Raw genomic sequence first — 26,980 nt, 5'->3', positions numbered from 1 at the left:
TACTTTGGATCTGTCTTCACCAGGGTACTTAAGGAGGTGGCTCTAGAAATAGTGGAAGCATTGGAGATCATTTTTCAATGTTCTATAGATTCAGGATCAGTTCCTGTGGATTGGAGGATAGCAAATGTTATCCCACTTTTTAAGAAAGGAGGGAGAGAGAAAACGGGTAATTATAGACCAGTTAGTCTGACATCAGTGGTGGGGAAGATGCTGGAGTCAATTATAAAAGACGAAATTGCTGAGCATTTGGATAGCAGTAACAGGATCATTCCGAGTCAGCACGGATTTATGAAGGGGAAATCATGCTTGACAAATCTACTGGAATTTTTTGAGGATGTAACTAAGAAAATTGACAGGGGAGAGTCGGTGGATGTGGTGTACCTCAACTTTCAGAAAGCCTTCGACAAGGTCCCACATAGGAGATTAGTGGGCAAAATTAGAGCACATGGTATTGGGGGTAGGGTACTGACATGGATAGAAAATTGGTTGACAGACAGAAAGCAAAGAGTGGGGATAAATGGGTCCCTTTCGGAATGGCAGGCAGTGACCAGTGGGGTACCGCAAGGTTCGGTGCTGGGACCCCAGCTATTTACGATATACATTAATGACTTAGATGAAGGGATTAAAAGTACCATTAGCAAATTTGCAGATGATACTAAGCTGGGGGGTAGTGTGAATTGTGAGGAAGATGCAATAAGGCTGCAGGGTGACTTGGACAGGTTGTGTGAGTGGGCGGATACATGGCAGATGCAGTTTAATGTAGATAAGTGTGAGGTTATTCACTTTGGAAGTAAGAATAGAAAGGCAGATTATTATCTGAATGGTGTCAAGTTAGGAAGAGGGGATGTTCAACGAGATCTGGGTGTCCTAGTGCATCAGTCACTGAAAGGAAGCATGCAGGTACAGCAGGCAGTGAAGAAAGCCAATGGAATGTTGGCCTTCGTAACAAGAGGCGTTGAGTATAGGAGCAAAGAGGTCCTTCTACAGTTGTACCGGGTCCTGGTGAGACCGCACCTGGAGTACTGTGTGCAGTTTTGGTCTCCAAATTTGAGGAAGGATATTCTTGCTATTGAGGGCGTGCAGCGTAGGTTCACTAGGTTAATTCCCGGAATGGCGGGACTGTCGTATGTTGAAAGGCTGGAGCAATTAGGCTTGTATGCACTGGAATTTAGAAGGATGAGGGGGGATCTTATTGAAACATATAAGATAATTAGGGGATTGGACACATTAGAGGCAGGAAACATGTTCCCAATGTTGGGGGAGTCCAGAACAAGGGGCCACAGTTTAAGAATAAGGGGTAGGCCATTTAGAACGGAGATGAGGAAGAACTTTTTCAGTCAGAGAGTGGTGAAGGTGTGGAATTCTCTGCCTCAGAAGGCAGTGGAGGCCAGTTCGTTGGATGCTTTCAAGAGAGAGCTGGATAGAGCTCTTAAGGATAGCGGAGTGAGGGGGTATGGGGAGAAGACAGGAACGGGGTACTGATTGAGAGTGATCAGCCATGATCGCATTGAATGGCGGTGCTGGCTCAAAGGGCTGAATGGCCTACTCCTGCACCTATTGTCTATTGTCTATTGTCGTAGGGTAAAATAAAATTTTGGAGATCTGCTACGACTTTGACAATCGCCTTAAAAATCGCATAACTGGGACCGGCCCTTAAGCCACACTCACTGCCAGGATGTGGTCATAAGATGTGACATTGGAAAAGATACTCAGAATGGCATCCTGAATGATGGGCAAGTGGGCTGGTAAACTAAACAGACAGCAAGATGGTGCACAGGAACTACTTGGCCCCCTGCAGTGTTGGCAGATGTACCCCAGGACTTGTGTTAGGACACTGCTGGTTCGGTAATTGCCACTTCCACAAAGCTTTGAAAGTAGGAACAAGGAACTGCAGATCCTGCTTTATGAAAATAGACACAAATGCTGGAGTAACTCAACAGGTTGGGCTGGATAGGAGATGTTACGGAAAGGTCCTGACTGGTCCATGTTCTCCAGAGATGCTGCCCGATCCGCTGACTTACTTGAGCTCTTTGAAGCTTTAAGAGTAATGGGTGTGACCAGTGGACTGAGGTCCGATGGTCTGGCGTAAACAATGACCAGATGCGTGAAATAACTGTAAATGATCGACTGACTTGCGAACTCTGGATGCACTCATTTTATTCAAAAGATTGTCCCCATGTTTCCTCTCTAAGCAAACTTATGGAAATTCATGGTCGGAATTAAACTAATGAGTAGGCAAATTTTCTTTCAATCCGTGGCTTTGTCTGACATATACTCTTATTTGGCCGACACCCATGGTTCTTTTTATCCCAATCATTTCCCTCTTTCAAATGTCTTTCTCCCGCTGTTTCTTTCACAGTCCCTCTCTCACCCCTCCAATTCCTTCACCCCCCTCCCTCACTAATACCCACCATTGCTCCCACTCTCCCGCTTCTCTCCCGCTTCTCTCCCCCTCTCCCCCTCTCCTCCTCTCCCCCTCTCCTCCTCTCCTCCTCTCCTCCTCTCCCCCTCTCCCCCTCTCCCCCTCTCCCCCTCTCCTCCTCTCCTCCTCTCCTCCTCTCCTCCTCTCCTCCTCCTCTCCTCCTCCCCCCCTCTCCCCCCTCTCCCCCCCCCTCCCCCTCCCCCCCTCCCCCCTCCTCCCCCTCCCCCCCTCCTCTCCCTCTCCCCCTCTCTTTCATAAGATCATACACCATTCGGCCCATCAAGTCTACTCTGCCATTCAATCATGGCTGATCTATCTCTCCCTCATAACCCCATTCTCCTGCCTTCTCCCTATAACCCCTGACACCCGTACTAATAAAAAATGTATCTATATCTGCCTTAAATGTTTCTACTGACTTTGCCTCCACAGCCTTCTGGGGCAAAGAATTCTACAGATTCGCCACCCTCTGACTAAAGAAATTACTCCTCATCTCCTTCCCAAAGGAACGTCCTTTAATTCTGAGACCTAGAGTCTCCCACTAGTGGAAACATCCTCTCCACATTCACTCTACCCAAGCCTTTCACTATCCGGTACATTTCAATGAGGTCCCCTCTCATTCTTCTAAACTCCAGCTTTCTCTCTTTACAGTGACCTGCTGCAGGACCTTGATAGCTGTCACCATGACCCTGTTGCCATTGCAAGATGCTTTGTAGACAAGGTAGGTCATGTTTTAACATCATCAGAATGCATGCATGAAAGTAGGAGCAGGGGACGAGGTCACTTCATGCTCTATATCCTGGCTACATTCTCCCTCAACTACGACGCACGATCGCGACCTGTCCCTGGTGTGGCCTCTACCATCTGGTTTATCAGTCTTGGAATGAGATAGCCTGTTTCATCTGCTTTTATTTAAGTCTAGTTTAGAGATACAGCGCAGAAACAGGCCTTTCGACCCGCCGAGTCCGCGCCTTCGCGAGCATGATCTGACACACTAGGGACAATTTACAATCTTGACCGAAGCCAATTAACCCACATACCTGTTAAAGTTTGCTTCTTCTTAAAACAGACAACACACAATGGGTTAGGTAGACCAACACAAGGAGAAAAAAATACAAAAGCATTTAACCCTTTCATACCTGTACATCTTTGGAGTGTGGAAGGAAACCGGAGCACCTGGAGAAAGCTCACGTAGTCACAGGGAGAATGTCAAACTCCGTGGAGACAACACCCGTAGTTAGGATTGAAGTTTGGATTGTAGTTAGGTCTCTGGTGCTGCAAGTCAGCAACACTGACAATGACAGCACGCTAGAAAGAAGAAACAAATCTGCTGTTGTGCAATTAGCAAATCTAAGTTGCAAAGGACAGCATTGAGATGTCTACAGTGGAGCAATAGGCTCCTCTGCTTTTGGAGGTGAGTCTTGGAGCTCTTGAACATGGATATCTTCTGCACATAACCAGATGAGGGGTTATGAGGAGAAGGCAGGAGAATGGGGTGAGGAGCGAGAGATAGATCAGTCACGATTGAATGGAGGAGTAGTCTTGATGGGCCGAATTGCCTAATTCTACTCCTATTCCTTACGACCTTATTATCTGAGTGAGTGGAAATGTTGGGAGCGTTTACTCATCCAGTTGTTGTACTCTATACCTTGAAGTCATAAAGCCTTCTGTTCTCTCTTCTAGAGTCAGGATTTTGACATCTACACCCAGTACTGCACCAACTACCCAAAGTAAGTATAAATCATCTGATCAAGTTCCACACTTGTTTCACCCTTTAGCACAAACACATACTGGGGTTGAGCACAAGGGGAGAGTTCTTCAATACATACTGCAATACAGTCGAAAGCCAGAAGACGTAGGTTTAAAGTGAAGGGGGAAATATTTAATAGGAACCTGAGGGGTATCTTTTTCACACAAAGGATGGTCGGTATGTGGAACGAGCCTGAGGAGGGGGTAGTTTGGGCAGGTACTATCATAACTTTTAAGAGACATTGGATTAGGTACATGGATAGGATGGGTGTAGAGGGTACTGGGCCAAGTGCGGGTAGGTGGGACAAGTGTAGATGGGGCGTGTTGTTCAGCTTGGACAAGTTGGGCAAAAGGGCCATTTCCCATGCTGCATGACTGTGTGACTATATGACATCATCAGAGGCTCTTATTCTGTAAACGAAAGACTGAAATTTAGAAGGATGAGAGGGGATCTTATCGAAACATATAAGATTATTAAGGGGTTGGACACGTTAGAGGCAGGAAACATGTTCCCAATGTTGGGGGAGTCCAGAACCAGGGGCCACAGTTTGAGAATAAGGGGTGGGCCATTTAGAACGGAGATGAGGAAAAAGTTTTTCAGTCAGAGAGTTGTGAATCTGTGGAATTCACTGCCTCAGAAGGCAGTGGAGGCCAGTTCTCTGAATGCATTCAAGAGAGAGCTAGATAGAGCTCTTAAGGATAGCGGAGTCAGGGGGTATGGGGAGAAGGCAGGAACGGGGTACTGATTGAGAATGATCAGCCATGATCACATTGAATGGTGGTGCTGGCTCGAAGGGCCGAATGGCCTCCTCCTGCACCTATTGTCTATTGAAAGCAAGTTGTGGTTTCCAGAATGGCTCGTTCCTTTGTTTCAGACACAATGGGTCTTTGATATTGATGATGTCTGCTTGTGCTGACCTTGAGTGTCACTGGGAGCATTTCTGTCTCCGCGTCAGAGGTTCATGGGCGCGTCTTCCTGCTTCAAGTAATAGATCATCTAATCTTGGCTGCCATTCCCCATGCAGTAACACAGTGACATAGCAGAAGGAGGCTATTCAACCATGCTTTATCATTTAATGCAATCGTGGCTGACCATCTACTTCCATTTCTACCTTCTCCCCATATCTTTGGACCTTTCGTACGAAGAAATATAACAATTTCCTTCCCTGGTGTATCGAATGACTTGAAGGAATTGAGCTGTAATTCAGATGAGATGCATCTGATCCATGGGCGCACGGTGGCGTAGCGGTAGAGTTGCTGCCTTACAGCGCCAGAGACCCGGGTTCAATCCTGACTATGGGTGCTGTCTGTACGGAGTTTGTACCTTCTCCCTGAAAACGCATGGTTTTTCTGTGGTTCCTCCAGTTTCCACCCACGCTCCTATGACTAATAGGAGGTTTGTAGGCTAATTGGCTTTGGTAAAATTGTAAATTGTCCCTAGTGTGTAGGATAGTGCGAGTGTACGAGATGATTGCTGGTCCACGCAGACTGGGTGGGCCGAAGGGCCTGTTTCTGCACTGTATCTCAATGTCTAATGTCTAATGATGTTCATCTCCCATTTCTCTCTGTTTCTATAAGAAAATAACTGCAGATGCTGGTACAAATCGATTTATTCACAAAATGCTGGAGTAACTCAGCAGGTCAGGCAGCATCTCGGGAGAGAAGGAATGGGTGACGTTTTGGGTCGAGACCCTTCTTCAGACTGAAGTAACTCAGCAGGTCAGGCAGCATCTCGGGAGAGAAGGAATGGGTGACGTTTCGGGTCGAAACGTCACCCATTCCTTCTCTCCCGAGATGCTGCCTGACCTGCTGAGTTACTCCAGCATTTTGTGAATAAATCTCTCTGTTTCTGCTCTGCTTCTGAATTTAAATGTGGTTTATATTGCTGCAAACATATCAGTCATGAGAGTTTTGTTTTGTTGAGAAATAGATCAGCCATGATTGAATGGCGGAGTGGACCCGATGGACCAAATGGCCTAATTCTACTCCTATCACTTATGAAGTTTGATCATTTTTACAATTTTAGCGAAGCCAATTAACCTACAATACCATAAGTCTTTGGTGTGTGGGAGGAAACTGGAGCACCCGGTGGAAACCCATTGGGTCACGGGGAGAATGTACGGAGAGCAACCGTAGTCAGGGTCGAACCCTGGTCTCTGGCACTGTGAGGCAGCAACTCTACCGCTGCACCACCGTGCCGCCCTAAAGGCAGCCTCCTCCCTATTGTTTAGTTTCTTCATTAAGTGAGCCGCCCCCTTCGCCTTTTGCCTCCGCAGCTCCGTGGCGGCCCTGACCGAGTGCATGAGGAACAAGGTCCTGGCCAAGTTCTTCAGGGAACGCCAGTCAACACTGAAGCGCAACCTCCCGCTGGGGTCCTACCTGCTGAAGCCCGTGCAGAGGATCCTCAAGTACCATCTCCTGCTGCAGGTAAGCGGGATGAAGAGGCAGCCCGGGTGTGGACTTGGAGTAGAGAAGGTTAAGAAAAGATTTAGCAGAAATCATTAAAATTATAAGGGGTCTGTAGGAGAATATTTTTCAGCTGGCAGGTAGGTCAGTATCCAAAGTACCTACATGTTCCTAAGTTGAAGAAGTGCAGACTGAAGAAGGGTCTCGATCCGTAATGTCACCCGTTGCTTCTCCCCAGAGATGCTGCCTGACCTGCTGAGTAACTCCAGCATGTTGTGTCTATCTTTGAGCATCTGCAGTTCCTTCCAACACACATGGTCATTCAGCTGTCAGGTTTGGGTTGAATATAGAGCCGCCTAGAATAACAATGTTGGAGGGCTTTTTCAGCAGGTATGGGTAATGGGCACAATGTAGGCTGTCCGCAATGGGGGGTGGGGTTGATCTAGGCATAGAAGTACAAGCATAGCCAGAGCTTCCTCAATGATAGAGGGACTAGAGTGGATGAAGTTAAAACAAATAACATGCACAAGATGATGAAGTAGTTTTGATTTCTCTAACTTCAAGTAACCCCTGCATTCCCTCTCTCTCCATCACTCCCCCACCCAAGTCGCACCAGCTTCTAGTTCTCACCTAGCTACAACTAACAATGGCCTGTTTCCTTTATCTTCGTTACCTTTTTTCATATCCTTCATTCATTTTTCTTCTATATTTCTACATCACCGTCTATATCTCTCTTTTTCCTTTCCCCTAACTCTCAGTCTGAAGAAGGGTCTCGACCCGAAACGTCAGTTATTCTTTCTCTCCAGAGATGCTGCCTGTCCCGCTGAGTTACTCCAGCATTTTGAGTCTATGTACAAGATGACTATCAGTTTGCTCATGAAAACTGATAACTGAGTGGGGTGTAACAGTGGGACCTGATGGTGCAGGTTCACAGTGCCTTAAATATGTGGTGAGACGGGATGGTGAAGAAGACAAAACGCACAGTGCTGGAGTAACTCATCAGGTCAGGCATCATCTATGGAGGGGATGGACAGAAGACATTTTGGGTTGAACTCTTTTTCAGATTGATCGTAGTGGGGTGGGGAAAGCTGGAAAAGAGATGGGGGTGGGAGGAATCCCGTCACGTGATTGGTGGATACAGGTGAAGGGGGCTTAATTGGCAGCCGGAGGCGTTGGGGACATTTGCCTTCATTAGTCGCGGTGCAGAGTACAGGAGACAGGCACAGAATGCTGGAGTAACTCAGCGGGTCAGGCAGCATCTCTGGAGAAAAAGGTGACGTTTCGGGTCGGAACCCTTCTTCTGACTGAAATTAGAGGTGGGGGAGTAAACTGTAGGCGAAGGAAAGGCCAGAACAAATCAGGGCCTCAGGAAGGGTGGAGCCCATAATTGCCCATTGTTGGCTGGGGAAGGTGAGATAACAAGAGGGATGATACAAGGATACAAACAGTGGAACTGGTAGGACGGACGACTCAGGCACAGTGCAGGAGTTGAGGCCGCATCTCACAGCCGTACAAGACGTTGGTAAAGAAACAGGCCACATTTGGAGTACAGTTCTGGCCACCCTGCTGTAGGAAGGATGTCATTAAACTGGAAACGGTGTGTTTAAAAAACAATTACAAGAATGTTACTGGAAACTGTGGCAGGAAGAGTGGGGGTTTGAGTTATAAGGGGAAGTTAGATAGACTGGGTCTCTCTTTTTCTTCCCTGAAGCATTGGAAGCTGAGGGGTGACCTTATTGACGTTTATAAAATCATGAAGGGCAGAGATTAGATGAATGATAAGTAATTTCTCACAGCGTAAGGGAGTCTAATCTAGAGGACATGGATTTAAGGTGAGAGGGGAAAGAATTAAAAGGGACCTGAGGGGCAACTTTTTCACACAACCTTTTGGTGGGTATGGAATGAGCTGCCAGAGGAAGTGGTAGAGGTGGGTAAATGTTCAACAAGTTATGTGGGTAGGAAAGGTTTTGGGGAAATGTAAAGTCAGACGGAGGGAAATGGGATTAACTCAATTACGCAGCTTGCTGGGCATGGCTGAGTCGGTTCGAAGGGCCTGTTTCCGTGTTGTATAGCTCAATGAACCTAACGATAGAAGAGAAGAAAGGAGAGGACGTGTGTTCCAATTGAATGGTGGAGCAGATTCGAGTAGCTGCATTCAGATATTCCCATTGTTGTCACCGATCAACTGGGCTCCAATTAATTTCCCAGACACTTGTGTACACGGAGCCCCAGTTACCATACTGCTCCAAAAATTCCACTCGCAACTGGCAGTTTTTAATACAGATTTGACCCTTGAAATCGTGTGTGCATTCTCTAATTTCTTACCATCGATCATAATACATTCTTGAAAACACTAACATCTAGTAAAACGACATGCTATTCAATAATATATTTGTATGCCATTTTAGTAAGGATGACAATCAAGAACTTTAGCTAGTTGTACTGTATGTCAAAGGATGTCTATCATGGATCTTGTGTTGTACATCAAAGGATGTCCAAAGGTCCTTGGTTTGGTTTAGTTGAGAGATACAGTACGGAAACAAGCCCTTCGGCCCATCGGGTCTGCGCCGACCAGCGATCCCCACACACTAACGCTATCCTACATACACTCGGTACAATTCACAATTATACCAAGCCAAGTAGCCTACATGTTGTCGGAAGGAACTGCAGATGCTGGTTTAAAGTGAAGATAAACACAAAATGCTGGTAACTCAATGGGTCAGGCAGCATCTCTGGCTAGAAGGAATGGTTCATGTCTCGAGACCCTTCTAGAGTCTGAAGAAGGGTCTCGACCCGAAATGTCACCCATTCCTTCTATCCAGAGATGCTGCCTGTCCTGCTGAGTTACTCCAGCATTTTATGTCTACCTCCAATTTACCTTACAAATCTGTTGGAGTGCGGGAGGAAACCAGAGTTCCCAGAGAAAACCCACGCAGGTCACCGGGAGAACGTATAAACTCCGTACTTAGAGCACCCGTAGTCGGGATCCGTCATGCTAAAGGCTCCACACTATCTGTCCTTCCCACAGGAAATAGCGAAGCACTTTGACATCAACCAGGAGGGCTATGAGGTGATTGATGAAGCTATTGACACCATGACAGGTGTAGCCTGGTACATCAATGACATGAAGAGGAAACACGAGCATGCTATCCGGCTGCAGGTATGTACACCAGGTCTCTACGCCGTATCACTCCCTCTCGCAAAACCCACCCGCCTTCCTCCCACCTCGCCACCTCCATCTTGCATCTCTCACATTTGTGTTCCTCAATCCACTCGCACACAGGTTTGGTTCAGGGATACAGAGCGGGAACAGGCCATTCGGCCCACCGAGTCCGCACCGACCAGCCATCCCCGCACACTAATGCTGTCCTGCACACACTTGGGGCAATTTGCAATGATACCAAGCCAATTAACCGAAAAAAAAACCTACGTCTTTGGAGTGTGGGAGGAAACCTGAGATCCTGGAGAAAACCCATGGGGAAAATATACAAATCCCGTGCAGACAGCACCCGTAGACTGGATTGAACCCTGGTCTCTAGTGCTGTAAGGCAGCAACTCTACTGCTATACCATCCTGCCACCCAGTGTCCGATGGAATCCCAGTAGGGGTGTTGATATGTCCATTCCTTGTGCTGATGGTTGTGAAGAAGCTGACCTCTCATGTTGCCTTCCCAGGAAGTACAGAGCTTGATGTTACACTGGGACGGGCCGGACCTTACAACGTACGGGGAGCTTGTCCTGGAAGGAACCTTCCGGATTCACCGCGCCAAAAATGAACGCACTTTATTCCTTTTCGACAAGGTCCTGCTTCTGGCCAAGAAGAGAGGCGAACACTTCATTTACAAACATCACATCATGGTACCTCCTACATTCACCTATTTACCAGTGGGCACATACAGTTGTCCAAATACACTGGGTTGTTGATTAGTGGCTACCTGGGAGTGAGTTAGAGGCAGGCTAAGGTGTCCAGGTGGTTTGTATGTCGAATGATAATATTCAGGAAAGAGGCAGAGGCTAGAATCTAATCAAGTTGTTTGGGTGCTTTTATGGTCATACAGCATGGAAACATGCCCTTCGTCCATGTTGACCAAGATGCCCCATTTAAGACAGTCCCATTTGACCCACAACCCTCTTATCCGTCCCTATGCCATAATAGTACCTGCCTCAACTATCTGCCATGGTAGCTATTTTGATGTACCCACCACTCATTTAGGGAATGAGTTACAGATGAGAATCTAATCGAGGGCTTCAGGCGGTTTATGTACAGCATTAAGGATGTGAGTAACAAGATGGAAGCTAATTTCACTGAAGGTGATGTGAAATAATAGATGGCCGGGGAAACCCACTGAGATTCATTTGCTAGGGTGCTGTAAGTGGTGCCCAGACTTCCTACGGTTGCAGCTTGTGCAAACGTGAGAGATACCATGGAGAGGAGCCATGGTTTAAATGTTGTAGTTGATGGGAATGGATGTCGCTGGTTGTCATGTGCAAGAAGGAACTGCAGATGCCGGTTTGCACTGAAGATAGACACAAAATGCTGGAGTAATGCAGCCGGTCAGGCAGCATCTCTGGAAAAGAGGATTGGTGATGTTTCGGGTCAAAGCCCTTCCTCAGACTGAGAGTCAGGGGAGAGGGAAACTAGAGGCGTGAAAAGGTTCAGAGCCGATGACCAAGGAAAAGTGGAGCCCACAATGGCACATTGTTGGCTGTGAACGAGGTGATAACAAACGGATATATGGATGCGGCCAGTGGAACTGGCAGGGGACTAGGGTGGGCGAGGGGCAGAGAGAGAAAAAAATCCAGGGGTTACTTGAAATGAGAGAAATCTGGGGTGTAAACGGTCCAAGCGAAGTATAAGGTGCTGCTCCTCCAATTTGCATGTGGCCTCACTCTGACAGTGGAGGAGGCCCAGGACAGAAAGGTCAGTGTGGGAAGGGGAGTTAAAGTGTGTGGCAATTGGGAGATTGCGTAGGTCCAGGCACACTGAGCGTAGGTGTTCAGCGAAGCGACCGCCCAGGTTGTGCTCGACTCACCGATATATAGGAGGCCACACCAAGAGCAATGGATACAGTAGATGAGGTTGGAGGAGGGTTGTCATTTTGCTCGTTGTCATTTTGGTCGGGGAGCAGTGGGAGGGGAAGGGGGGGTTTGTGGTGGGGCTGGACAGGTCATCTTATATGAAGGAAGTAAAATGTCAAGTGTAAGAAGCAACTGTTGGTTTAAACCGAAGATAGACACAAAATGCTTGAGTAACTCAGCGGGACAGGCAGCATGTCTGGAGAGAAGGAATGGGTGACGCTTCGGGTCGGGACCCTTCTTCACACTGGTTAGGGGAAAGGGAAACGAGAGATATAGACAATGATGTAGACAGATAAAGAACAATGAATGAAAGATATGCAAGTCAAGCTTGGATTGTAATGGCTTTGTCTCCTTCCCCCTGTGACAGTGCTCTGCATTAATGCTCATCGAAAGCACGAGAGACTCTTTGTGTTTCGGACTGTCTCACTACAAGAACCCAAAACAGCAAATCACAGTCCAGGTATGGGAACTGTTGATTTAAGGAACATTTGTACCACATGGAGCCTTTGCCTTCCTTCCCCTCCTCCTCATTGTCCATCTTAACCTCATTGTGTCCCCCACACTTCATGTTGATAAACAGTTGAGTGTTCCACTAGTTAAGGCGGCTGCTTAACCATCCATGTTCTCTCTTTTTTCTCTACAATGTCGCCACGTTATTGGCAGAATGAGCATGAGGCAGAACTTTCTTCCAGGATCATTGGTCCCGCCTCAAAACATTATTGAAAGCTCTAACAGCCGGCAAAGCCCCATCCCCATTGTTTTCTGCAAGTGTTAAAAACTGTGAGGAGCTTTTAGTGGTTTTTAAATGCCCCTTCCACTGCAATGTTTAAAGACTAAAATATCGAATAAGTAACAACCCCGTGACCTGCGTGCGGTCTCTCCGAGATCTCCGGTTTCCTCCCACACTCCAAAGACGCACAGATTTGTAGGTTAATTGGCTTAGTATGAATGTAAATTGTCCCTGGTGTAGAATAGTGTCAGTGTGCGGGGCTCGCTGGTCGGTGCGAACTCGGTGGGCCGAAGGGCCTGGTTCCGCGCTTGATCCCTAAACTAAACTAAACTAAATTTACCCGAGCGTTATATAATAACCCAAGTTATTGACACTTTAAGGTGTAGTTCCAAAGCAACCCTTCACCACTTCCCATGCCTCAGTGTTTATACCCTAGTAACCATGACATTCTCATCGTTTCCAGGCAAAGACTGTGGAAGAGAAGCGACTCTGGACTCACCACATAAAGAGGCTGATTCTGGAAAATCACCACGCCATCATTCCTCAGAAGGTGAGCTGAGTTCCTGGTTGAAATATAACAGTACCTTATATCAGACCTCTTGTGCTTTATACAGATGCCACCATCTAACTCATTGGAAACCCTCAGGCCATCTCAATCAGACTTTACTGGACTTTATTTAGCACTAAACGTTATTCACTTTATCAGGTATCTATCTGTACATTGTGGGTGGCTTAATTTCTAAACATCGAGAGTCTTTCTGCTGACTGGTTAGCACGCAACAAAAGCTTTTCATTGTACATGAGACAATATATTAAACTAAACTGTTTAATCATGGAGCCTGTGGGTATTTCAACAAAGGACAAGGATTAAAAGGATTCCACTCCGAAGAAGGGTCTCGACCCAAAACGTCACCCATTCCTTCTCTCCAGAGATGCTGCCTGTCCCGCTGAGTTGCTTCAGCATTTTGTTCTGTCTTCGGTTTAAACGACCATCTGCAGTTCCTTCCTACACAGATTAAATTAATTAATTTGCCTCTGCCTTCAGAAAATGCACCAATTAATTTCAGACTGTTGCTGTGAAGGGCTTTGAAGACATTCACAATCACATGATTTCGTTTATTTTCTGAGACCCACATGGGTGCCTTCAGATTTATTTTCTCTTCAGTGGAAGTGGATACAGTGGATGACAAAACCAGTCAATTAAACTGCAGGATATTGGCTTCAACCGAGTACCACTTTCCTTATTCTAATTGAACCAAGCCAGCCCAGTCCTGGCCAAACCAACCGAGTTATGTTCCCAATGTTGGGGGAGTCCAGAACAAGGGGCCACAGTTTAAGAATAAGGGGTAGGCCATTTAGAACGGAGATGAGGAAAAACATTTTCAGTCAGAGAGTTGTGAATCTGTGGAATTCTCTGCCTCAGAAGGCAGTGGAGGCCAATTCTCTGAATGCATTCAAGAGAGAACGAGATGAAGCTCTTAAGGATAGCGGAGTCAGGGGGTATGGGGAGAAGGCAGGAACGGGGTACTGATTGAGAATGATCAGCCATGATCACATTGAATTGCGGTGCTGGCTCGAAGAGCCGAATGGCCTCCTCCTGCACCTATTGTCTATTGTCTATTGAGTTAAATACAGTCGCCAATCCTTCTTCTGTCTAAGCCAACGCAGCTCGGCTGTGTCTAGTCTCAGCCAACATCCAATTCTGCTCCATTGCTACCCTCAGTCCTGGGACAATTTTACTCCAATCTGAGCCACACAACTCAAGCACCCCTCAGGCCTTTCCACATCCGAGGTCTGAACTTTATAGAAGTATTAGAGTTCTGTCTGTGTGATTTAATTCTGCTTATTTAATGCAGGGCACGGCATATTGAGCAGTGATCCTTGATGCCAGTGTCCTTGCCCAGTCTAGTGGTTGACTAGCTCTTTGTACGATGCCAATACCTATTCCGTCTCCTGTTATGCGGTGATGTAATGCTTTGCTCTTTACTTGCAGGCAAAAGAAGCCATATTGGAAATGGATTCCTATTGTAAGTAGAAACTAATAAATTACACTAATTCCTGGCAAGTTTACCTCGTAAATCTCAAATTTCTTTAAGTAACGTTCACCCGATCAACAATAAAGATGGATCGGATTCAAAGCCACACAATTCATAAAGGCAGGGAATTTCAAAGCTCTGATTTTGTCTGGCGAATGATAAAAATCAGGTCAGGAGATATCAACAGTAGGTCAGGTGGTGAACTATCTGTTGTGCAATAGTACACTTGGCAGCACAGTGGCGCAGCGGTAGAGTTTCTGCCTACAGCGCCAGAGACCCGGGTGCTGTCTGTACAGAATTTGTACGTTCTCCCACTGACCGCTTGGGTTTCCCCCCGATGCTTCGGTTTCCTCACACACTCCAAAGACGTACAGGTTTGTAGGCTAATTGGCTTGGTAAAATTGTAATTTGTCCCTAGTGTGTAGGATAGTGTCGGGGATTGCTGGTCAGCACGGACCTAGTGGGCCAAAGGGCCTGTTTCCGCACTGTATCTCTGCAGTCTAAATCAACTCTTGTCATCTCTGAAGGATGATCCCCGTGTATGTTTGTTCCTTCCAACAAGGGACTAGATGGTGCTAGCATGGTGGCCACCTTTACCTGGTCCAGAACAAGACCTAGAGGCCTTTGTCTTCAAATAAGTGTATGCTCAAGAAAAACTCCATGGAAATGGTCTTTCAATGATTGACTTGCCAATCAGTGGAACAAGTTCCTTGGAGAAATTTAGTCCTTCAATGTACTATAACCTGGATTGGTTCCTTTAAGAGTATACAATTTTGTGATGCCCCGTACAAGGAAGCTTGGTTGGGAATGAAACAAAGAACAATTGGACCCCAAAGCTCTATATGAGCTGAGGATAGACACAAAATGCTGGAGTAACTCAGCGGGACAGGCAGCATCTCTGGAGAGAAGGAAGGGGTGACGTTTCTGGTCGAGACCCTTCCTCAGACTGTCCTGCATCTGGGTCTATTACAGACCGATTGCTGAAGATAAATTAGTGGAACTGGTCAACAGTTTCACAAGCATTCGGACTTGCTATGGCCAGGATTGAGGTGTCAGGGATAATGGGGAGAATGAAGGAGGATGGGGTTACGAGGGAGAGATAGATCAGCCATGGTTGAATGGCGGAGTAGACTTGATGGGCCGAATGGCCTAATTCTGCTCCTCTCACTTATGAGCTTATGACCTTATGATTGTCGGTGACGATGAATATTGGTCTTTACTCTTCCAACGAGTGACGTGTGGGTAAGCTGACGGTTTTGCTCCATCCATTCTGCGTATCTCGGTGATGGCCGTGGTAGCTGACGAGTAATTGGCTGCTCTTCCTGCTGTATTCCTTCCAGATCCCTCCAAATATCGATACAGTCCAGAGCGGTTAAAAAAGCCGATGTCCACCCAAGAGGAAGTTTTGAGCTATCGTAAGGGTCGCAGGCAATCCGGTAAGGTCGAATTTGGGGCCAAGCAAACTAGAGGGAGACAACGAAATGCTATAAGGGAAGAGTGGATATGTGGTATTGAGATGGAGGTTTAGCTAAAATATCAGATTTAAAAAATGTTCAAGGGCCAAGTGCTTCTATTTTTCTACGACTCCATGAGGAAACAGTCCTCTCTTTCGACCAACACCATCTGGCATCTCTCACTTCTGCTGGACCACTGTGGTTGACCTAGGTGAGGATGGTGGAAGGCAGGAGAATTGGGTTAGGAGGGAGAGATAGATCAGCCATGATTGAATGGCGGAGTAGACTCGATGGGCTGAATGGCCTAATTCTGCACCTATCAATTATGACCTTGTTAATGACTACTCTTTGTTCCCTGTTATTTTATACATGCTGGTAATCTGATTTATATGTCCACTTATTTATTTCCTTTTTCCTCTCACAGAGCCAGCGAAACAGATCCTGAAATCTTTGGTACACAGTGGTAAGTGAGAGTGTTCAGTTCACCATAATTCCAAGTTCCATGCTTCACAGGCTTGAGTGAGAGGAGTTGTTTCTCCTGGAAGACTACCTTGGGTTTCGGTTTATCATTGTTACATGTACCACGTTAGAGTGAAAACCATTGCGGCCTTACCAAGCACTGCGTACTCCCGATAACCCATTCCCAAACTTCTGCACCAGCTGGCAACTGATATGAAAGGGGGTGAGGTTCACAGCTAAATTTCTAATTGAGTTTAGTTTAGAGACGCAGTGCGGGAACAGGCCCTTCGGCCCACCGAGTCCACGCCGACCAGCGACCCCCGCACACTAACACTACCCTGCACACTAGGGACAATTTACAATCTTTACTGAAGCCATTTAACCAACAAACCTGTACTTCTTTAGAGTGTGGGAGGAAACCGGAGTATCCGGGGAAAACCCATGTAGTCATGGGGAGAACGTACGTACAAACTCGGTGGAGACAGCACCCATAGTCAGGATCAAATCCGGGTCTCTGGCGATGTAAGGCAGCAACTCTACCACTGCGTCACTGTGCTGCCAATTGTACGATTACGCGCCAGATAGTTCACCACCTGATATCTCCTGACCTGATTTTTATCACTCGCCAGACCAAATCTCAACTTTGAAATCGTCCATTCATCCCCAGCCTTTATAAATTGTTTGTATGGCTTTGAATCTTGCGTTCCCACTCTGCTTGGCGTACTCCCTGTATCGGCTGGCTCTAACTTTAGCTTTTTGTCCTCTCCCACCAGGGACATAATTTCTCTCTTTATCATTTCATCTCATCCAACAAGAGTAGGTTGTTCTTTCTAGGCAACTAATTGTTCACCCCCCACACTTCCCTGCCATCCATTCCCATTACAAAGCATTAAGTGGTCCAGCTGGCTGACAAGGTAGTGCTCCCTCCTGAATTGGAGGCTGGAACTCTCTACTGCACCATCCCTGTTTAGTTTAGTTTATTGATACAGTGAAAAGCTTTTGTTGTGTGCTAACCAGTCAGAGAAAAGACTTGCGGAATAGTGAGAGGCTCGGATAGAGTGGATGTGAAAAGGATGTTTCCACTAGTGGGAGAGTCTAGGTTCAGAGGTCATAGCCTCTTTATAAAAAGTCGTACCTGTAGAAAGGAGATGAGGATTTTCTTTTAGTCAGAGGGTGGTGAAGCGGTGGAATTCATTGCCACCGAAGGCTGTGGATCCAGGTCAATGGATATTTTTAAGGCAGAGATGGAGTCTTGATTAATACAGGTGTCAGGGTTATGGGAAGAAGGTGGTTAAATGGGATTAAGAGGGAAAGATAGATCAGCCATGATTGAATGGTGGAGTAGACTTGATGGGCTGAATGGCCTTATTCGGCTCCTATCACTTATGAGCTTATGAACTATACATAATTACAATCGAGCGTCCACAGTGTACAGATACATGATAAAGGGAATAACGTTTAATGCAAGATAATGTCCAGTAAAGTCTGATTAAAGATAGTCTGAGTGTCTTCAGTGAGGTAGATGTTAGCTGAGGACCGCTCTCTCGTTGTTGGCAGGATGGTTCAGTTGCCTGATAACAGCTGGGAAGAAACTGTCCCTGAATCTGGAGGTATATTTGGAGGAATGGAAGTTGATAAAGAAGCATCAGTTTCAATTTCAGTCATAAGTTAATGTTAATTGCCAATTGTCTAAGCCTTCGTCTAACCTTCTCTACCCTTCTCTCTCCCTTTTCCCGCATCACGTGTTCAACATAATGACTTCCCCTTGAACTCCAGTTTCTCTGAAGGTAAGAGAGACCTTTCCTTTCACTGTGTTAGAATAAGTAATTTGTGCTTCATGTGAGTGTAGGTGCTGATGATTAATTTTTGCACTAATTGAAGCTGTTGACAGTTGTCGTGTGTAGACATTGACCGGTTCACGGGCCTTTGGTTGCCCGTTGGATATCTGGCCAGATGGGGAAGGGAGGGCTGTTGGGGAGAGGAGGATCCCGTTGAACTGTGGAATGCATCACCTATCCTCATGTATGTATAGACCTTCTGTAAATGCTCAGGAAAGAGCCTACACCTACCCCTCCACCTAAAATAGCACTGTTGAAGCGAGCGCTAACTCTACAGCTCTATGACTCTACGAGTAAGATCAGTTTGACTCCTGTGAGCTAGAGCCTGGAGTCGATCACAACCTGTACCACTGGGACTGGGTCTTCCCCTGTCACCCACAAGCCTAGCACCATCCTCTAAACAGAGCTGGAAAAGACCAGGGACTGCATGTGTTGGCCACCAGGAAATCCTAGTAGTGGCATCAAGGGAACGGACACCAGATTCTGGGAGTTACTGCCTCCGTGATGCTGCGAGTGTTATGGCTGGAAGCATCTGGGGCCAATCTAATGAGGAACTCTTGGGTTGGCTTTACAGTGAAGATACGACCAAGCATTAGTTTGAGTTTGAGTTAAGAAGGTCGAAATGGGGAATGGAATGCTTTAATTTAGTTTAGATTAGTTACTTTTCTCTCACATGTACCGAGCGAGGTACAGTGAAAAGCTTTTGTTGTGTGCGAACCAGTCAGGGGGAAAAGACAATACGTGATTACAATCGAGCCGTGCGCAGTGTACAGATACAGGACACAGGGAATAATGTGAATCATGTAAAAATTGCTGCTGCTAGAGTAGAGATTTAAAAGAGTAGAGCGATTGTAATGAGTGACTGCAGATCCACGCTGAGACTGGCACACAAAGAGTCGCCTGGGTTGGGCACCATCTTGGATCAACTTAGAAGAGGACGCAATGAAACAGTGGAGAAGGAGAAGTAAATCTGAAAATAGGAATTAATTATTGAAGATTAGATCATTAATCTATTCAGGGAATGTGATGGATCATCCTCCTCAAGCGTTTAGTTTAGTGACACAGCACGGAAACATGCCCTTCGGCCCGCCAAGACCGCAGCGACAAGCGATCCCAGCACATTAACATTATCCCAAAAAACACTAGGGACAATTTACATTTATACCAAGCCAATTAACCTACAAACCTGTTCGTCTTTGGAGTGTGGGAGGAAACCGGAGATCTCTGAGGTTACGGGGAGAACATACAAACTCTGTACAGACAGCACCCAGAGTCAAGATGGAACCCGAGTTTGTGGCGCTGTAAGGCGGCAACTCTACTGCTGCGCTACCATGCCACCCTGGAGGTATGGAGAGGAATGTTAATAGGATCATTGAGGGAAGATAAGATGTCTCCTTCCTCACTGAGGGAAATATATCCAGCAGCACGAGCAAGTACCTGGAGGAGCCTCCAGTCGTCTATGGGCCTACGCGATTGGGATTGGGATATTGCTGTGGGCAGACAGGATTTAGAAAGCATTTTTTTTGCTCATCCCTGGTTGTGCCTGACATAGTGGTCAGTAATCATCTTCTCAGAGCCTCGAGGGATGGGCGATAAACGCTGGTCTTGTCAGCGATGCCCACATCCTTGAAAGTGATTAAACGTTAACAAATAAAATGATTTTCATCTCTTCAAAACCTGTCACTGCCTTACCTGAAATACGTTATGGCCCTTGAAGGTCTGTTTAGTTTATTTTAGTTTAGAGATACAGAGTGGAAACAGGCCCTTCGGTCCCTGCACACTAACGCCTATCCCACACACACTAGGGACAATTTTACATTTATACCAAGCCAATTAACCTACAAACCTGTACGTCTTTGGAGTGTGGGAAGAAACTGAAGATCTCTGAGAAAACCCACGACGGTCACGGAGAGAACGTACAAACTCTATGTAGACAGCATCCGTAGTCAGGATCACACCTGGGCCACTGGCACTGGAAGGCAATTGCTCTACTGCTGCACCACCCTTCTGTTGAAGAGCGTTAATGTAGGAAACGTGATTATCACTGAATAACCTCTTTTATTAACCTAAATGAAGAATAAATATTGTTTCGCACACTGGTGAGAATGCTCATCTTCAAAATAGGAACTTTTACTTCCTCCTGTAGACAGGGCCTTGGTTTTGTCTGATCTGAACGATCTCTTGTCTTATGATAGAGGATTCTGTGCTTAGACTGTGTCCTCTTGAGTGGGACTTGAAGACACAATCTTCTGTCTCGGGAAGAGTTACATGGTGGCTCATTGGGTCAGAGAATGCCAATTCATTTGTTTGTGGTTCTCGGCCTTGTACCGATGGAAAGTTGAATCACCCAATGTGAAAGTGTTCAAGCCGCTGCAAGCTTTGGATGTTTGGCTCGCATTACACTTTATCAGAATTGGCCTGCTTCCGATTTAGGGAGACCACAATCTACCTGATCAGACAGGAATACTGGGTGGGTCTCCTGATGATATTACTCTACTGAATTATAACGAGCAGTCGTGAAAAAAATGTATGGGGTTACCAGTGATGACCATTGTTGGAAGGGGTGAGGATGTCTCCAAGATAGCGATTCAGTGTGTGTATTTCATGATGACTAAATGGTTTGACCCCCTCAAACAGCATGCAGGCAGCGAAGGAGTGCTCCTGGGCACCAAGGACTCTGCACGCTCCCTGCTGGCTGTCAGTTCTCTGAGCTCCAGCGTGAGCGAGCCCGGAAGCGAGAGGCACGACAATGAGGGCGAGCTGGCCGACAGCAAAGACTCCCTGAACCTCCTCACTGCAAGTGACTCCGAGGAAGTAGCCAGAGGTACAGAGGTTGCCTTGGGAGACGTGGAGCCGGAGGAGGAGTTGATGATAGAGGGCGACCAGGTAGCCGACTTTGCCAGTTCTCTGCTGGCTGCCATCTCCTGTTGGCACTATAGAGCCAGGGCTTTGCTTTCTGCTAAGTTCTCCACGGTGAGCTCTTCTATTTCTGTCCTTCTTCCTCTCCCTGTCTTCCCTCTGCGTGGGGGAAAACGCCGTGGCTGCCTGCTCCGCTGTCTCGAACCGGCTCCGAGTGACTACACCACTAACTTCTTAACCCTTGCTCGTTGTGTTTGCTGCTGCTATCCCAGCATGTTCTGGGGCTCTGATTGCGATGACGAGGAATGCATTGGATAATTCGGCAGATTTGCACGTCGCTGTTTATTTACCTAGATCGGTATGCAACCTTAATGCCAAGTCAAGAGACTATTAACTCATGTACTGGTGATAGAAGCTGGTGCAGTTGACTGGGAAAGTATTGTCAGTGATTCTCTTCTCCTTTGGGATGGCTGATTACTTTAAGAACGGAGCTCGATTCAGATCGACCACAATCAACAGGATGAATGAGACCTCCTATAACTGAGTCTTTGAAGGAGGGCTAAATGGCTGAATGAATTGGAAGATCCTTTAGCAGTGGTTCAAGCCTGACAATCTCCAATAGTTGGCTATTTGACACCCATGAGGTTTCTAAGTAAGTTAATTTGGACAACCATGCACCACTTACACGTGGACTTGCCTCCACGATGTAAGTTGGACCATAGTTGGAAACATGTACCAAATGAATGATTCACTTCACCTGAGGGGCCACTACAGGGCCCTGAGGCCCTGAGGGTGATTACTATGGAGGAGGGAAATTATCACACTATTATATCATGGGGTAAGAACTTTTGTTGGGACGATATCATTTAATTTAGAGATACAGCATGGAATTAGGTCCTTCAAGTCCATGCTAACCATCGATCTTCACCCCCTCACAGTAGTTCTGGGTTATCCCACTTTTGCATCTGCTCCCTTCACACTAGGGGCCATTTACAAAGGCCATTAACCTAAAAACCCGCACGTTTTTGAGATGTGGGGGGAAACCGGAACACCCAAGGAAACCCACACAGTCACAGGGAGAACGTTCACATTTCACACAGACAGCACCCGGGGTCAGGATCGAACCCAGGTCTCCAGCCTGCGAGCACTACCAGCTGCACCACTATGCCACCATTTCATTTCAGAGCTAACTTCCCCACTGAACATCACGTTTATCTGACTGGGGAGTTTTTGATGTAATGGTCTAAAGTGACCTTTGCCCGGCATTTAACCTATATCTCACCCACCAGAGTTTAATGGGACAGTGTGCAGGAAGAAACAGCAGATGCTGGTTTAAACCGAAGATAGACACAAAATGCTGGAGTAACGCCATCAATTTGTGTTGATCTTCAGTTTAATGGGACAGTGTTGCGGGAGTTTTATCCTCTGCTTGGCCTGTGCCAGGATTGACCTGGGAGTTTTCAGTGGAGCCATTTTAAAGAGGGTTTTCTCTATCATTGCCCTGCAGGAGCTTTATGCTTGATTATTGTTACAACTGTCCGGAATGGGAATACTGTTGAATCAGTGTCATTACTGAATACCAATTGGATAGACACGGATGTTAAAAAATAAAGTTGGGAATAATTATTTCTCATTTATGTTACTCCTGTAGACTCTAAATGACCATGTCTTGGCCAGGTGTAGCCCAATTCAATAAAGAGTCAAACTCCATCCTCATATGTCACCAATGAAGTCCTATTCCCACCACACTTCCAAACCTCAGATTCTCCCCTGCACCTCTCCAGCTTTCACTCTCCCAGTTTGAACACCAGTTTCTGGCTCGCGTTTCCAAATAGGATTTGGTGTCAAAGTTGACGGTGGTCTTGTGCAGTGTCAGTAGGATGGAGATTGCTCGAACTTTATTTGATGAGGATTTCTGGTGTTTATCTCCTGTGTGTGTGTGTGTGTGTGTGTGCTGGAAATGAAGCCAAGTTCTAGAGGTGAAGGGTGAGTGTCTGATTGACTACACCACCAAATATACCTAGTGATAAAATCAACATAGAAATATGAGTTTCAATACAGAAACAGGCCCTTTGGTTCAATCAGTCCATGCAATCCTTTAGCCTAAATGTCTTAGATTTATTTTTTTCCACCTGTCCACAAAAGGCTATGGAGGCCAAGTCAATGGTTATTTTTAAGGCATAGATAGATAGATTTTTAATTAGTACTGGTGGCAAGGGTTAAGGGGAGAACGGTAGGAGAATGGGGTTAGGAGGGATAGATCAGCTATGATTGAATGGCAGAGTAGACTTGATGGGCCGAATGGCCTAATTCTGTTCCTATCACTTATGACCTTATCCAACCAAATCTTGAATCATAATTTCTGCTACAAACACCAGTCCTGAAGTTAAGTCTAAAGAAGGGTCTCGACCCGAAACGTCACCCATTCCTTCTCTCCAGAGATGCTGCCTGACCTGCTGAGTTACTCCAGCATTTTGTGATATCTTCATTGAGCAAGTTCTCCTCGTCCTCCTCGTAGGAGTTCTGCAACATCCTTTCTTGCTGCTCCCCCTCTGTGATGCCTCCTGCTCTCCGACTATTAATTGTTCTCTATCTCTCTACATCATCGTCTATATCTCTCATTTCCCTTATCCCTAACCAGTCTAAAGAAGGGTCTCGACCTGAAACGTCACCCATTCCTTCTCTCCAGAAATGCTGCCTGTCCCGCTGTTACTCCAGCTTTTTGAGCCTGCAAACCTGGTGTTGGAAGAAACTAGAGATCCCGGAGAAAACCCATACAGTCACGGGAAGAACGTACAAACTCCATACAGACAGCGCCTGTAGTCAGGATCGAACACGGGTCTCTGGTGCTGTAAGGCAGCAACTCTACCACTGCACCACCATGCCGATCCACCTGTTAAATTTCTAATTCTCACCTAATTCTCCATTCCATTGTCCTTATTCCCTGTTACCGACTCACTTTCTGATGAACTTTTTGGGTGATTGTGGACAAACAAAATTAATGATCAGGTAAAGAATCCAATGAGAGAGAAAAAAAAATTAGGTTGTCTGGACTTGTTGACCTGAGTTGCAGAGGGATGTTGAGCAGACTAGGACTTCATTCCTTGGAGAGTCGGGTTCTGAGGCATGATCTTAGAATGCTGTATCAAATCCTGAGGAGCATATTTAGGGAGACTACCTTTTTTTGCAAGGTTGGTGCATCAATAAACTAGAGAGGATTAGACAATAGACAATAAGGTGCAGGAGGAGGCCATTCGGCCCTTCGAACCAGCACTGCCATTCAATGTGATCATGGCAGATCATTCTCAATCAGTACCCCGTTCCTGCCTTCTCCCCATACCCCCTGACTCCGCTATCCTTAAGAGCTCTATCCAGCTCTCTCTTGAATGCATTCAGAGAATTGGCCTCCACTGCCTTCTGAGGCAGAGAATTCCACAGATTCACAACTCTCTGACTGATAAGGTTTTTCCTCATCTCAGTTCTAAATGGCCTACACCTTATTCTTAAACTGTGGCCCCTTGTTCTGGACTCCCCCAACATTGGGAACATGTTTCCTGCCTCTAACGTGTCCAAATGGATTGGCTTAATGTGAGAAGGTATGAATTAATAGGAACCAGAGGACAAACTTTTTCACACAGGGCAAAACATGCATGGAAGGAGCTTGTGATGGTGGTGCATGTATGGAACGGGGTTGAGACAGATACAATAAGAACATTTAAAAGACATTGGACAGGTGTATGGAATAGCAAGAGTTTGGAAGGATATGGATCAAACACGGGCAAATTGGACTTGCATTGATGGGCAACTTGGTTGACATGGATGAGGTGGGCCGAAGGGCCTCTTTCAGTGTTGTATGACTGGCTCTTTTACCAGAGACTTTTACGAGAACCCTCAGGGGAACTAATCAGTGCAGGAAATAGCATGAAGCCAGCACTATTTACAAATCCTCTGCACATAGAGACTTGTACACCAGTCACATTACTTCTAATGTCGCTGTAATCTTGTTCAAGATTTGAAGATTTGATTCAATTTGCATGTTTGAAGCTGTTAACTTGGTGCTGTGAATCTCCAATCTGCGTTTAACAGAGCAATCCAATTACTGGGCTGGCTCACCAGCGACGCGACTAGCCTGGCGGGAAGGGACTCAGGGTTGCGAGACTTTTGCATGGGTGCTTGTGAATCTGCCGTGGGGAAGGGATGAGTGGAATGAACAGCATCCTTCCTGATTTGGGCCAGTCCCCGCCAAACACAACCTCTTGCTCAGCATTATTTTTTTTTCTCTAATACCTTTCAGCAGAATGAGAATCCTGTTGAGCTGCCAGAAGCCAAAGGATTCAAACGGCAGAACAGCCAGCCATCGGCAAATGCTGAGAAGCGTCGTGGCGTGGAAGCCGATACCGTGATGTCTGAAGAGGTACGTATAAGGAGGAAGAATGGCTTACGTTTGCATCGCAGGTTTTTAGACAATAGACAATAGGTGAAGGAGGAGGCCATTCGGCCCTTCGAGACAGCACCGCCATTCAATGTGATCATGGCTGATCATTCACAATCAGTACCCCGTCCCTGCCCTCTCCCCATACCCTCTGACTCCACTATCCTTAAGAGCTCTATCTCGCTCTCTCTTGAAAGCATCCAGAGAACTGGCCTCCACTGCCTTCTGAGGCAGAGAATTCCGCAGATTTACAACTCTCTGACTGAAAAAGTTGTACGTCTTTGGAGTGTGGGAGGAAACCGGGGACCCGGAAAAAACTCACGCGTTCACGGGGAGAACGTACAAAGTCTGCACAGACAGCACCCCTAGTCAGGATCGAATCCCGGTTTCTGCCGCTGTAAGGCAGCAACTTTACCGCTGCGCCACCTTGCACATGTTCCCCGTGCATTATTTATACATAAAATATTATTCACATTGAAATTTTGGCAACCTTCCATAATTTTGGAATAATTGGCTTTTGTGCCTGCCTTCAGCTTTTGCATTTGAACTGTGTACAGGCCCCAACTGGCATATCAAAAATGCTGAACTGTACAATTTCTAAACATTATTTTTCGCAGAGAACGTTGTGACCATGGCTGCATAAACTAGAAATGTTGATTACGGGGCAAATGTTGGCCAGGAAATTGGGGAGTGCTTCCTTGTCGTCAGTTAAAGGAAATCGAGGATGTAACTAGTAGAGTGGATAAGGGAGAACCAGTCGATGTGTTATATCTGGACTTTCAGAAGGCCTTCGACAAGGTCCCACATAGGAGATTGGGGTACAAATTTAAAGCACACGGTATTGGGGGTTCAGTGTTGAGGTGGATACAGAATTAGTTGGCGGACAGGAAGCAAAGAGTAGGAATAAACGGGTCCTTTTCGGAATGACAGGCAGTGACTAGTGGGGTACCGCAAGGCTCAGTGCTGGGACCCCAGTTATTTACAATATATATTAATGATTTGGACGAGGGAATTGAATGCAACATCTCTAAGTTTGCGGATGACACGAAGCTGGGTGGCAGTGTTAGCTGCGAGGAGGATGCTAGGAGGCTGCAGAGTGACTTGGATAGATTAGGAGAGTGGGCAAATGCATGGCAGATGCAATATAATGTGGATAAATGTGTGGTTAGCCACTTTGGCGGCAAGAACAGGAAAGCAGAGTATTACGTGAATGGTGGTCAATTCGGAAAAGGGGAGATGCAACGTGACCTGGGTGTCATGGTGCACCAGTCATTGAAAGCAAGCATGCAGGTGCAGCAGGCAGTGAAGAAAGGGAATGGTATGTTAGCATTCATAGCAAGAGGATTTGAGTATAGGAGCAGGGAGGTTCTGCTACAGTTGTACAGGGCCTTGGTGAGACCGCACCTGGAGTATTGTGTACAGTTTTGGTCTCCTAATCTGAGGAAAGACATTCTACCCTTAGAGGGAGTACAGAGAAGGTTCACCAGATTGATCCCTGGGACGGCAGGACTTTCATATGA

The 26,980-nt window shown here is 46.4% G+C and overlaps 1 protein-coding gene across 1 annotated transcript in view; it reads left to right on the top strand.

Moving 5' to 3' along the window:
* The window catches only part of LOC144597730 (pleckstrin homology domain-containing family G member 3-like), a 142,771-nt gene that overhangs the window by 103,801 nt on the left and 11,990 nt on the right, over positions 1-26,980 (top strand). The window contains exons 5-17 of the mRNA XM_078407259.1: positions 3,071-3,140; positions 4,103-4,149; positions 6,445-6,595; positions 9,603-9,734; positions 10,249-10,431; positions 12,020-12,112; positions 12,846-12,932; positions 14,376-14,409; positions 15,759-15,854; positions 16,297-16,335; positions 18,108-18,118; positions 20,807-21,142; positions 25,323-25,442. Coding sequence (XP_078263385.1) covers positions 3,071-3,140; positions 4,103-4,149; positions 6,445-6,595; positions 9,603-9,734; positions 10,249-10,431; positions 12,020-12,112; positions 12,846-12,932; positions 14,376-14,409; positions 15,759-15,854; positions 16,297-16,335; positions 18,108-18,118; positions 20,807-21,142; positions 25,323-25,442 — 1,399 coding nt within the window. The remainder of the gene's footprint in view (positions 1-3,070; positions 3,141-4,102; positions 4,150-6,444; positions 6,596-9,602; positions 9,735-10,248; positions 10,432-12,019; positions 12,113-12,845; positions 12,933-14,375; positions 14,410-15,758; positions 15,855-16,296; positions 16,336-18,107; positions 18,119-20,806; positions 21,143-25,322; positions 25,443-26,980) is intronic.

Source organism: Rhinoraja longicauda, chromosome 10, assembly GCF_053455715.1.
Source record: "Rhinoraja longicauda isolate Sanriku21f chromosome 10, sRhiLon1.1, whole genome shotgun sequence".
NCBI lineage: Eukaryota > Metazoa > Chordata > Chondrichthyes > Rajiformes > Arhynchobatidae > Rhinoraja > Rhinoraja longicauda.
The sequence above is the reverse complement of the archived record's forward strand: the minus strand, read 5'-3'. Positions and strand labels throughout refer to the sequence as shown.